We start from the raw sequence: 14,771 nt of genomic DNA on the forward strand, positions 1-14,771 counted from the left end.
TAAAAATAATGATGCAATGTGCATGTGAAAACTTGCAGAGACATTGAAAGAGTGTGTACAAAATCAAGGACGTCATCTCCGTCGTGCGATATTCCAAACATAAGTACAGTGACAAAATGGCATTACACAAGAAGTATTACTACAGCACTTTCACATCTACAGTATATCACTAAACCTCTTGAAGTTACGACACTTTCAAAATGGGGAGATATTTCTGCCCTACCTTGTATCAAAAACCAAGATACATTTAGTAGAAATTAAAAAGAATTCATAATTTCGGTATATGTATTGTATGTCTTTCTCGTGTTAAATTCTATCGTACCTGGTTAACATATTTCGGCCTGTTATGGGCCTTCTTCAGAACTAGTTGTTGCTGTTCTTGGCGCCTTTTATTTTGTTTCCTGTTTTTCTCCATAGGAAGCAAAACAAAAGGGGCCAAGACCAGCAACAACCAGTTCTGAAGAAGGCCCATAACAGGCCGAAACATGTTAATCAGGTACGATAGAACTGAACACGAGAAAGACATATAATACATATTCCGAAGTGATATAGTGTTAAAAGTTGTGTAATCAAGATGTATACATTCATAATTTTAATAAAAGACATAAATCATATCTTCATTTACCCTCTGTTAGTCTAAGCTGTTATAAAAAAGGAGTTCACTATTTATGTTAAAGTTTGGAAGGGTCATGAGAGAAGGTTCAGAACAGAATTAACCAAATTTCTACATACTCATGCCTCCTATACAACTGATGAATTATTTCTGTTTGTAAATGGAATTAATCTACCTACTATGTAATCATTGTACAATTTTATATAGCTCAACGATGAATTGCGTATGATATAAATAATTGAATAATTTACTTGCTATATACTTATTGCATAATTTATGTAGCCTATAGCTGAACTGAAAATTTTGTTTATATTTGTAAATTAAGAATTAATCTGCTTGCTGTGTATTGTATATTTCTGTATAGCTCAACTGATGAATTGTATATGCGTGTAAATTGAATTAATCAGCTTGCTATGTATTGCGTATAATTCAACTTATGAATTGTATGTTTGTAAATTGAATTAATCTGCTTGCTATATATAGTACATCATTTTGTATGACTCGGCTGATGAATTGTTTAGGGTTGTAAATTGAATTAATTTTGCTGTGTATTGTGTGTTTGGTATATTTAAACTGCTTGCCATGTATTATATAGCTATTTTTGTAAACCATCAACATAGCTCAGTCTGCAGATTTGCTAGCCTGCTGATCCGGAGCTGCACTCGGGCTGGGGTAGATTCCTGCTTAGGTTTTTACTGAGGTTTTCCCCAATTGTGAGAAAAAATGTCAGGTAATCTAAGGCGAATCCTCGGCCTCACTTCATCTCGCCAAGAAATTGTGTAACTCTTGATTTGTTTCATATCTTAAAGCTTCATTGCTGATGTAAGATCCATGGAATTAAAAAAAAAAAAAAAAACAATGATTTGACATGCTTGTTACAGATCCAAAATGTCCACAAGTATCCTCCATGATCTATGCACAGACAGATTCATCTCCAGATCATTTTCCTTGGCATTCGTGGCATCACAGTGAGCTATCAGATTTGGATTTAAAATGGCACGAAGAAACAGGAAATTTTCTTCTCCGCCATTTCACAAAGAGAGAAGGTAAAAGGGAAGTTATTTTTTTCCGATGAATGTGACATTCGTCGAAGTTATGAAGATCTTAACTTTTCTTCTATATATACAAGGATAATAAAATTCACATTTCTATCACGAAACTGAACAAAATCCAGCTCACATTATGATTTGAATGGGAGTACTGTATTTTTTTCGATGGCCGGTGAATCAGACGACTTACCTCCATATGATTAATGAATGGTTGCTTTCTGAATTCCAGAGGAAAGACGTACCGTACCTGACATTGTGTGGCTTCAACAAGATGGTACATCAGCTCATTTCGCCACAAGTGTGAAACTGCATCTTAACAAGCTTTTCGCAGATAGGTGGATTCGTTGGGGATCCGAGAAATTTTTCTTCACTTTTGATATGGCTACAACGAACCTCAAATATCACCACACCAGACAATTCCCTTTGCGAATCATAAAACAGAATGTCTGTAAAAGACACTACACTTCAAACGCTAAGTTGAATTATGCTGTGAGTAATATCTTCACGACTGTGACACCACAAATCCTACGGAAAATGAGAAATTAGACCTGGAGAGGTATCCATATTTGCAGAGACCATGGAAGAGAACATGCTGATGTTTTGGATTCGTAATAGGCCAGTCAAATTTTTAAAAATCTATATTGATGATAGGGGTATACAGACTTTTCGTCCACTCTGTACTTCAGATTAGGTCATCAATGCCTGAGGGAAGAAGAGACATAGCTGAGTGTGAGATAGACTGACCAATGAATATGGGAGCTGCTGAAGCAGGTTTCTCTGAACTAAAATATTCTTATGATGATGATGATGATGATGATGATGATGATGATGATGATGATGATGATGATGATGATGATGATTAGGGGGCGGATTTTGATGAAAAGTCATCTTGTTATTTTTCACATTAGGACGATCCCTATTAATAAAGAAATTCTTTCTATGTTAATATCAACGTAAAAAATTTATTTCCTATATTGCATTTTTTGCATTTTTCGACGTTTTTGGATTAATAGGTCATTTATATATTTTTTTCCGGCATTTTTGGTCATTTTTAATACTCTGAAGAACTTTTAGATCATTTGGAATGCATTTTACTTTCTTCTTTAGCAATAGGTCTGTTAAATCTTTTTGTAAGCAAATAGGTCAGTAGTAATTACCTACTGAATAAGTGAATAACAGTAAAGTTTGAGTTTTATAGTTTGAAATAAACTGTAAAATCCATCCCTCATTCCAATGAAGGCTTCACCTCATACAACGGAAGTATATAAAATGCTTTACAACAGCTTCGTTTAAGTCAGGGCTTTGATTGCTACTGTTCTTTTGTCGGTAGAAGGGTGTCTTTAGAATTTGTTTGGAATGGGGGAAACTTTCACTGTGTCCTGGACAGGACGTTGTGTCCCCAACATGTTTCGGAAGAGATAGCTACTGCATTAGACAATATTTTTAACACAAAGATTGCAAGAATGCATGCTGCATCCACAATTTGTTTTGTCATTCACACTCCCCCATCTGGAAGATTTGGTAACAAAAGTGAAGAATGGAAGGAGAAAGACACAGAGAATGAAGGCACTGACATTGACCACCACCGATTGAAACACATTGTAAACTCTCATTAAAATCTATAGTTTTCCCTTAAAAACCTTCATGTTTTTGCAAGCCCTTTTCCTTTATCTTAGCCAAATTCCAGGAAGTTGCCTCCCCTCTCCGTGATATGCAGGGCAGTCATTGAAACAAGCTGACTAATTTTTAAGAAGTTGTGATGCGAGTAGGCCTACTTTGAATAATATTTAAATGTCATTTTGTTTTAATTTTATGTCATTTTTCCATTAGTTTAAGAGCATTTTAATGATCATTTCAAGTAGATTTTTAGGTCATCAACATCTGCCCTCTAATGATGATGATGAAAACCTTTTTAATATAATGAAATAGATACGTAATATAATGTTTATACATATATTTTAGAAACTTCCTACTCAGAATTTGAGAACTCATTCTCTAAATTAACTTCAATCTTACTTTGAACACCAACTTCATTTTCATATCACAGTCCACAGTAGAATAAGCATTCAATTGTACATTTCACGGACATTTCCAGACGTTCCCCTTTCTTGTTTCTTCAGCTCTCATATTGTTTATCTGAAGCTTTTGTGTTTCATAATCCCATGTGATTGAGCTGCTTCCTACGAAAGCTTCATTGAATGCCTTGTCACAAGCCCATATTGTCGATTGGAACTATATCCATGCTTGTAAAAGACTGCTCATAAAATTTAGCCCTATCCATGTAGGTAATAACAAGTCTTTGTCGGAAGACTAGAATGCACAGCAGATGGCTCTGAAAGCCATTCAGACACTAAGCTGTCATTACAATCAGCTTTACAGTATAGTCGAGCTCTTCAATGAATTTCATTTCGTGTACCAGTACTTGATACAGAGGTTTCTGAAGAGACCTACAAAAATGGACATTCAAGCTCGGGAATACAGTGGACATAGTCATTCCGTTTTTACAATAAGGGGTCCAATAATACCACGAAATCACTATATACAGGGTGTCTCAGGAGGAATGTAAAATACTTCAGGATAATGCAGTTTGCCTACATCGATTTAACCTGAATATACCTATATCCCAAATGTAACGGTTAAGAAGTTATTGATGGGAGAACTTTTAAATGGAGAGGGGCATTATAGACATATTTCTACGTTTTAGAATATTGTGATATGATACATTATTGAAAATGCTGCATCTTGTGCTATTCCAATAGGTTTATTTCATAATAAATTAAGTACAAACTTAGTTAGAAAATAAAATAATTACACAAGACAAATTACTAAAGTTGCCATTCTTATGGATTCCATGAATAGTAAATTCATATCATGTATCGGTGCTGGTTCTCTTTCCGATCTCAATGGAACACTTGGCAACTTGCCAGTTTCAGATAACATCCGGTAAACAAGGGAAAGCACACAGCTAGATGGAACCCTTCCATTGGGAAAAGTCGTCTGTATTCCTCAAAAACTCATTGCAATGCCATCACAAAATTCATGAACGAAAAGCATGCCTGCATATTCACTATGAGAATACACGAATTAAGGCCACCGGCGTGGCTCAGTCGGTTAAGGCGCTTGCCTGCTGGTCTGAAGTTGCGTTCGGGTGCGGGTTCGATCCCCACTTGGGCTGATTACCTGGTTGGATTTTTTCCGAGGTTTTCCCCAACCGTAATGTGAATGCAAGGTAATCTATGGCGAATTCTTGGCCTCATCTCGCCAAATACCATCTCGCTATCACCAATCTCATCGACGCTAAATAACCTAGTAGTTGATACAGCGTCGTTAAATAACCAACAAAATAAAAAAAATACACAACTTAAACGTCAAGTGAATATGCATTCAGTTGTGTGTTGTACAGGTGTTATGATGCCCAGATGGTGCCGAGTGCAAAAGATCTGTCGTAATTTATTTACTGAAATAGCACTAATAGTACTACAGTTGAACCTCGATTATACATCATAAAGAAGGGGAGTGGAGGAATGGTAAATCGAAAAAGGCGAATAATCCGTTCTGTTTGTTCTCACCACATTTATTCGTCTGGAGTGTTCGGATTTTTATTGTAGTATCGCTCATTTGTCTGCATTTCCGAATTGATAATCTAATAGTGTTATTTACCACTAGAGCGCGAGCATTACTGCCTAATAGTGTTCTAGACTAAACCTGGAAATAAAATTAGTACCTCAGGGGAAGTCTGTCACTTTTTTCTTAACTTTACTCAGTACTTTCTTTTTCTGATCTCCATTCTAATTCTCCGAAGTAAAACTACATCTGGGAATGAAGCGTCATCTTTTTGCTTCAAAAACCTCATGAGGGTTCCCGATGATTCAAGTGCAGTTTGTAGTGGAACACGCAATTTAGGCACTGTCAGATAATCTAATGATTGGTTAATCGAGAGATGAATAATCGAGATTCTACTGTGTACAGAAAAGTACAATTAATAATATGAATGAAGAAAAATTAATAAACCTTTTTCAGGATTATTTGAAAAACACAAAACTAATATTGTAATGATAATTAATTATGTCCGTGATAATGCTTGGAGTGAAATAAGTAAATTAATGGAAACATCACGTAAAAATAAATATTAAATTTTGTTTTATCTCTCAGAAAATAATCAAATAAGGAAGCAAATTCTCCATGTGTATCTCTAGTTAAAAAAATAATATTTTCTTGTTTTGGATATTTATTTCTTCTCTTTTCTCCTCTTCACATGACTGTGCTAAAACTATGAATTATGCAATCCATTTTAAACTGCAACACGTTTTGGTTCAGTTTGGTTCGATTTGATTGTGCGCCACTATATGCGAACGGCAACAGACGTTTCGCTTTTTTTTTTTTTTTTTTAAATATAACTTGGGGCAGGCCTTGACACTTCTGAATGGAATCACGACTCACTGTTTAACGGCACTACCTGCAGGAGGAATGGTGCAAAATCTGTTAAGGCCAGGGCCTTCCTCGAGGTTTTTTTCTATGAAGTAGACTTCTACATAACTTCAGTGCTAATTAAAACGTACCTTGATCTTGTAGCCTTTATTCGTCCTCATTATGAGGTAGTGAGCTATTCCTGAAGGCTGGAAATCCCGTGGAACTCTTAGTGACAGTGCGTAGCAGCCAGGTTTACTAGTGGACTCTCTCACCATGAAGGCTCCTACTGGCTCCTGGCCCAGAACCTCCAAAGTGATTTCACTGTAATATTTAGTATTAATTAATTACCTTCACTTAAAGTACTATAGATAAATAAATAAATAAATAAATAAATAAATAGAGAGATAATTAAATAAATAAATAAATAAATAAATAAACAAAAAACAAACAAAAACAAACAAAAATAAATAAATAAATAAATAAATAAATAACTAGATAGACAGACAGGCAGACATAGATAAATAAATAAATAAATAATAAACAAACAAATAAATAATAAACAAATAAAGAAAGAAACGAATAAATAAATAAACAAATAAATAAATACATAAATAAATGAGTATTCCTCATCTCCCCTTCTTCATTATAAATTTCTGGAATGATGAAAGATTAATATTTTTCCATACAAAGAAAACTTTTTATACAACAGTTTATTTGCTTAAGTCTTCAATGAAGGATTAATTTAATTGTCAGAGGATTCCGAGTAGGCCACCGGCGTAGCTCAGTCAGCTAAGGCGCTTGCCTGCCGATCCGGAGTTGCGCTCTGGTTGGGCTGATTACCTGGTTGGGTTTTTTCCGAGATTTTCCCCAACCGTAAAGAAAATGTCAGGTAATCTATGGTGAATCCTCCGCCTTATCTCGCCAAATACCATCTCGCTATCCCCACTCCCAACGGCGCTAAATAACCTCGTAGTTGATATAGAGTCGTTAAATAACCAAGTAAAAAAAAAGATTCGGAGTAGGCATACTCATACAGACAAATCCACTTTTTTTTTATGTCACAAATCATAAAATCACTTCGCCATAATCTTAAAACTCTTCGCCTGAATGTCTTAAGTAGTAAAATGAACTCAACCAATACCGTTTCCCCGCAGTGTGTAATTTAGCAAGTCTAGCCGGCCAAAAATCATTTCTCGGAAACTAATCGCTCAATTTTCATAAAATTTGGTATGTACTTTGAATTATTGAAGTGGATAAGTTTTTAATAATGAAAATGAAAATAGCAACTATTTTTACTGAAAATAAAATGAGTAATATTGTAAAAAAATTTCAATTTGAATGAAAAAATAAATTAATGTTCATAATGTGGAATGCGCTTAAAATTGAAATGAAAGACGAAGGAATATTGATTGCTACATATCTTACTCGTTCAGACGTCTGATGCATCCCCATCAGAATCTGTATCCTCGCTGCTAGTTCCTCCTTCGGCAACACCGAGTAATGGAGGCTCGAAGAGAACTGCAGCACTACTATTGAAATCGACCGCGATTTTATCTTCTTAAATTCTTTAAGCTGGTGATGTAAGGATCCAAAGAAATAAAGTAGCCTGAGTAAAATATCGGTATTTGTGTCTTTCTTGATGCTTTTCTTGCGAAGATCCTCTGAAAAGTATAATATAGTATTTGTTCCTCGCTTCCTGGGCTTCCTCAGATAGTTTACCAATAGGTATAATAGTGTCCTGTGATCTTCTATCCGTGAGCCAAGAGTTTGTGAAGGGTTGTAGGCATATAATACTATTTGTGCATGCATAAGTTAAATATAAGTCCCTTGTCTCCCTTGCATACACGTCAAATGCCCATTTATCAGTATTGCAAAACCGCAAGAAAATGTTTCTAATATTATGTGCGTAGACAATTATTAGATTTCCATCTATTCCTGTAATGTATGTGAAAGTGGAAACCGCCTTTAAAAATCTTCTTGCGGTATTTACATCGTTTTTATTGCGACTACTTTGTTTTATCATGTCAGCAAGTAGTCCCCTTTCCTGCCTGAACGTATCCTGTCTTCAGTGTTTCGCAATAAATAATACGGTGGATTTAAATTAACTGTTACAAGATTTTGCATTTCCCTTAATTCTTTATATTGATTAGAAGTCAACTATAAATCAGTAATCAAAGCGAGATTCTTATTAGGTGACAGTTGTTGGTCGTTCCTGCAAAATCAATTTTCACGCTCTTTTTTTTCTCTGGTTTATCACACGTTGAAGTGATGCAAGTGAAAGCTCTCCTACAATATTGGCCGCATCTTTTTTCTTAGAAGTTCTGAAACTCATATGGGCAGCAGAAAGCTTTTCTTCTGGCGATCTTTCTTTAAAAAGTGGACTAATTTTTTTTTCCGTTTTGATCTTTCGCTCAGTTCTCCGAAAAGTTAACGTGGAAGTCCTCGAATGCTTGTACTGGTAGACTCAAATTGGAATTGTTTTGTAGTAGATGGCAAAGCATTATATATTTAATTCCCAGACTTCGCATCTTGGTTCAAACTTAGCGCATTATATTTTAAGAAATTTTTCTCATTTATGCTGTATTTTTCCCACCATAATCGAATTTTCGAGCATAGAAATTTAATTCATTTCTTTATTGACTGTAAAATGTTTTCAGAGTAATCTTACTGAAATAGTACTACAGTAGAACCTCAATTACATATTTGAGAATTTCACTTTTCCCTCGCTCTTGTTCCACACCTGGAAAACAACTCTCCTGATTACGGAGCGCATGGTGTCTGAAAATAATTAATAGTTTTTCTATCTGCATCTGTTTGCAGAAAAAAATCACGTCTTGCTAAGAAATGCTTAATGAATATCTCCACAAAATTTTAGCGAGGTGATAGAGGGCTACACCTTTTAAAATTCAACTCAAAATAATGTAATAAAGTAGAACTTCGACTCTCGACATGTTTATTCAGACACTTATTCTAGACAATAAGATAATTTTTAGCAAAAGAATTAGTTTATTTGTAAATATATGCCTTCTTATAATATAATCACACTGTGTATTATAGAAAATACTATATTAACTTCCTCACTTTGCATCATCCAAACACAAACTGCACGCCTGCCTCTGCAGCGTAAATGATCTTATCGGAGAAATGCAACTTTCGCTCTGTTGCGAGGGTCCCCTACCAGATGTAAGCATCTGTCTATACTTGGATATTATACTTTGGAGTGTTATAAACACGTCTATATAAGAATTTAGCATTAAAGATAGGGTGTGAAAATTGATTTTTGGCGGGATAACTGCTTGAAATTACACATTGTGCACTGTTATCGAATTTTCGAACACAGAAAGCTAATTGACTTCTTTATTGACAGTAAAATGCCTCCAGAACAACCTTGGAGACCAAAATGTTGAATTATATATTTTAGAATTTCATTATTGGGATTATTTCCCTCACTCTTGCTCCATACCTCGAAAACAGCTCTCAGGGTTACTGAGCGCATGGTGTCTGAAAATAATTAATAGCTACTCTGTATGCACCTGTTTGCAGAAAAAAAATCACAACGTCGTATTCAGAATAGTATAATGAATATCTCTACAAAATTTTATCGAGGTGACAGAGGTAAAACCTTTTAAAAGTCAACTCGAAATCATATAATAAGGTAAAACTTAAACTCTTTGCACATGTTTATCCAGACACTTATTCTAGAAAATAAGATAATAATTTTTGTCACGAAAATTAGCCTATATGTAAGCACATATCTTCTTATAATATATCCACACTCTGTATTAGAAAAAATACTGTACAGTACTAACTTCACCACTTTGCACCATCCAAATACAAACTGCACGCCTGCCTCTGCAGCGTAAATGATCTTATCGGAGACATGCAACTTTCGCTCTATTGTGAGGGTCTCCTACAAGATGCAACCATCTGTCTACCACTTGGATATTATATTTTGGAGTGTTATAAACACGCCTGCCCAAGAATTGAGCATTAAAGACAGGGGTGAGAAATATGATTTTTGGCCGGATAGATGCTTGAAATTACACACTGTGCCCCGTAAGGAAGTTCAGTAATTCCCCACGTACAAATACACTATACAACTGTCTTATCCAATCACCTTCCTGTGTGAAAAAGCGGCGAGTATAGAAACCGGGAAAGAACAGTCAAATAGTCTCTGGTGACACTTTTTCTTCTCTTACAGTATGGAAATGGAAAGTATCATTTTTATTCTTGTTAGGAAATATAATTCTAAGAAAATGTTTAACTCAGAGTTTTAATGTATAAAAATTAAATTAGAATATGAAATGAAAGAAAAAAAACTAGTTTTATAGGAAAAATCAAGAAATCCCGAACCAATGAATTAAGTATAAAATATCCCTATATCCTCAGATGGCACTAAAATTCCACAGAACTAGGGATGAATCCACACTGTAGAATGGTTACCGTGGTATCCCCGCTTGGAACCATGGCGCCGCGCGCAGCTCCCCTTCTTCCGTCCTGTTATTAAGGCTGTCGGTGCGTTCTGGCAAGGGGGGCGGCGTAGGCGTGGAACCGTGGGTGCTTCCGTCTGCTGGCGGCTGGAGCGGGCAGGAGCCCGAACTGCAGGAACTGATCTGCGAGATCCGCTTCGACTTGAAGTCCTGGTCCGTGGAAGCAGGGGAACTCTGCGACAACCTACAAGCACAACAAACAGCTGAGTGCCAAGCGATACTGGAACCTAAATTTACTTCCCTTCTGAAAGACATATTGTCAAGGATTTTGAATTTCTATTTATCTGAAATCTAGCTCAGCGATGCCCAACCCCTTCTCATAAGAGCTAATGACGTTACAGCGTGGCTTTACCCCACCTCCTTCGTTTGGAGGCATAACCGTGGATGAACCACTTCCCCTACTTTTATTCACTCAGGGGCGGCTGACTGTAATGGCAGGTTCCAAGGCAACCAAACATACCATTTTCCAGAAAGAGTGGGAGGAAGAATATTTTTGTGTTGCAGAGGAAACGACGGTCAAGTGTCTTATTTGCAAAACTCATTTATCGTGGGTTTCACAATATAATATTAAACGGCACTTCGAAAAATACCATCATACTGATTATGGCAAACATATTCTATCAGGTAAGCAATCATTGACATCACTTGCTATTAGAGTTTGAATATATTTGCTGAGTTTTAAATTGACTATCTAATTAATAAATTTCACTTGCAGGTGAAGCAAGATTACAGAAACTAAACAATATGAAAGCACCAACTCCTGACGGCTTTAGTACTGGCAATGTTGTTAGAGTTTCTTATAGAATTGCTGAACACATTGCAAAGAATATGAAGTCTTTTAACGAAGGGGAGTTCATAAAAGATTGTTTAATTATAGCAGCCGAAGAAGTTTGTCCTAATTTAATACCCGCTTTTCAGTTACTAAGTCTGTCTCGAAATACCGTGACAAGACGTGTGGAAGAATTGGGATGTGATATAGAGAGACAGTTACAGGACAAAATAAAATCATTAACATGTTTTTCTCTAGCGTTGGATGAAAGCACGGACAGAACTAGTGAAGCTCAATTGGCTGTGTTTTTGAGTGGGGTTACTAGTGAATTTAGTATTATTGAAGAGCTTCTATACGTAGTTTCTCTCAAAACACACACGTGTGGTGAAGATATTTTCAATGCTGTGCGAGATATTGGTTGCAGATTAGAACTTCCTTGGGCAAAACTAGTTATTGTTGCGACCGATGGGGCCCCGTCGATGAAAGGGGATGAAAATGGTTTTATTGGCAGACTAAGGAAGTTTCTAAGGAATATGGATATGCCCTCTGATTTTTTGTCTATACAGTGCATAATTCATAGGGAGGCTTTATGTACAAAATCAGTTGCTTTAAATAATGTTATGTCCGTTGTTGTGAACTGCGTGAATTTTATTAAATCAAGCTCCCTTCGCAATAGACAATTTAAAGAGTTGCTAGAAGAGCTAGGATCTCATTATGAAAATGTGCCATATTATTGTCATGTCAGGTGGCTCAGTCGAGGTGCCCTGTTAAGACGTTTCTTCCAGCTACGATGTGAGATAAATAACTTCATGAAAAAACAAGTAAGCATAAAAATGTAAAATACTCATATTTAGTATCCATTATAACGTACCCCTAAAATATAACTGGTTTGTTATAATTTATAATATTTATTATTTGTAGGGCCATGAAGTTCCAGAACTAACTCAAGAAGAATGGCTGTGTGACCTGGCTTTTTCGACCGATCTTTTTCATCACCTTGATATCCTAAATATGAGTTTGCAGGGGAAAGATAAAAACGTAATTAGTTTATCAGACGCAGTGAATACATTTATGATAAAATTAACACTATGGCAAAGTCAACTGGAAACTGGCGACTTATATCATTTTCATTCCTTGCAATCAATTTTTACAATAAATGTCACTCTGTTAGAAAAATATGTAACAATTATAAAGGAACTATATGACACTTTCGAGTCCAAATTTCGAGACTTGAAAACAATAGAGGCGAAAATTAGTCTTTTTAACAACCCGTTCAATTTTGCTTGCAAAGATGCTCCGCATGATCTGCAAATGGAACTAGTTGCTTTGCAGAATTCTACAGCCACGAAATGCTCTCAGAAAGAAGGTTGGGATTTGTTTAAATCTTTACCCAGGGAAACATTTCCCAGATTGCGAATGTTTGCTGCGAATTTAATGACAATCTTTGGTTCTACATATATCTGCGAGCAGATGTTCTCGAGAATGAATCAAATAAAAAGCCAATCTCGTAATAGAGTAGGGCACGAACATTTCGTCCACCTTTTAAGACTCTGTTGTTCATCCTTTGCGGCAAACGTTGACGAACTGGTTGGAAGTAAACAGTGCCAACAAAGCCACTAACAGAAAAGGTGTTCAAGATGCTTATTTGATTTTCTTTCCATCACAAAATAATGACATTGAAATTAACTGAAGCCGCCACTGTAATAAGAGAAGTTTGTGACGTCATGAGTACATGAATGCGTAGTAGCTTCGTAAAGAGAGGGTGGAGGTAAATCCGCCGACTCCTCTTGCGGTTAAGGTTGGGCATCGCTGATCTAGCTGAATACTGATAATCAGACAGCGGATTTTCGGTCCCTACACAGCGAAAAGACGTCATCACGCAGGAAGCATAGCAATGAGTTCAATGACCTTGACGTAACCTAAGGTTCAGTATCGGGACCGAAAATCCGCTGTCCGCTGATAATGAAAATGTAATAGTTATGGGAAAAAAATGAAAATGAGAGACAAAACTGCTACTACTAGTGATAAGAGGAGAAAGAAGTGAAAAACAATTACAATAAAAATAAATAAATTATTATTATTATTATTATTATTATTATGATAATAAAGCTAAGACAATAAATAATGGACGACAACGAGAAGGAAGAAAAAGAAAATAATAATGTTTATAATGACACCTCGTTCGTGTAAAAACCTACCAATCAAGTCGACAGCTTCAAATATTTGGTGTGTACTGTAAGCAGTAACATGAACTGCTGCCAGGAAGTCAAAAAGAGAATAGCAACGGCAAAGGAATCTTTTAATAGAAAAAGAAGCATCTTTTGTTGACCTCTAGAAAAATAACTAAGGAAGAGACTAATGAAGTGCTTTGTGTGGAATGTTGCATTATATGGTGCAGAAACATGGACATTACGACCAAGTGAAGAGAAGCGACTAGAAGCATTTGAACTGTGGATATAGAGAAGATTGGAGCGTGTGAAATGGACAGACAGAATAAGAAATGAAGCTGTGGGTAAAGAAAGAATAATGCTGAAAATGAGCAGGAAGAGAAAAAGTAATTAGGTCACTGGCTAAGAAGAAATTGTCTGCTGAAGGATGCACTAGAAGGAATGGTGAACGGGAGAAGAGATCGGAGCAGAAGAAGATATCAGATGACAGACGACATTAATATATAATGGATCATATGCGAAGACAAAGAAGAAGACAGAAAATAGGAAATATTGGAGAATGCTGGGTTTGCAGTGAAAGACCTCCCTTTGGGCAGAAAACTATTAATTAATGAATGAATAAAGTTATATTCATAATAAATAATGGACGATGAAAACGAGAAGGAAGAAAAGGAAAAGGTGAAGAAGAATACAATAATATTTATGATGACTATTTCGTTCACGTAAAAATACACCAATGAAGTGTTAAGATAAGCGCTCGCTTAACAGAACAGATTCGTCTGGCGCGTTCGGATTTTTATTGCAGTATCGCTAATTTGTCTGCACCTCCAAATTGATCATCTAGATCTAATAGTGTTGTTATTTACCGCGAGTGCATTACTTCGTTGTAGTGTTCTGAAAGAAAATAATTATAATCAAACACTACAAGGTCTATTTTTTACAGTTGTATTGGGTATTTATTTTACCGTTCTGCAAGCTTACGAATACGTAGAAGCACCTTTCACTATTGCAGATTCAGTTTATGGTTCTACTTTCTTTATTGCAACAGGATTCCACGGACTACACGTAATTATTGGAAAAACATTTTTAATAACTTGCTAAACTTGGAAATGAAACGAGTAACTTTGAGGAGGATGTATTTTTAATTGAGTTAGCTTTGGAAGAAGATATATCAAAATAAGTTTCGTGTCATTCACTTCATTTAGGCTTTCAATATCACCGTGATTGGAGGCCAGCAATCTATATAGGTCTTATCATTATGATTTTCCTTAT

General features: G+C 35.8%; 1 protein-coding gene across 5 annotated transcripts in view; it reads right to left on the reverse strand.

Annotated features, from left to right (window-relative positions):
- LOC138712041 (EGFR adapter protein-like) overlaps positions 1-14,771 on the reverse strand; it is a 1,474,549-nt gene that overhangs the window by 16,294 nt on the left and 1,443,484 nt on the right. For all 5 annotated transcript variants that reach the window (XR_011335594.1, XR_011335593.1, XM_069843434.1 and 2 more), the window contains 2 exons: positions 10,516-10,746; positions 6,222-6,393 (listed from right to left, as the gene is read on the reverse strand). Coding sequence is in view for 3 of the 5 variants with exons in the window: in XM_069843434.1 (XP_069699535.1) it covers positions 6,222-6,393; positions 10,516-10,746 (403 nt within the window). In the remaining 2 variants the exon portion in view is untranslated. The remainder of the gene's footprint in view (positions 1-6,221; positions 6,394-10,515; positions 10,747-14,771) is intronic.

The sequence above is a fragment of the Periplaneta americana genome, chromosome 13, assembly GCF_040183065.1.
Source record: "Periplaneta americana isolate PAMFEO1 chromosome 13, P.americana_PAMFEO1_priV1, whole genome shotgun sequence".
Classification (NCBI taxonomy): Eukaryota; Metazoa; Arthropoda; class Insecta; order Blattodea; family Blattidae; genus Periplaneta; species Periplaneta americana.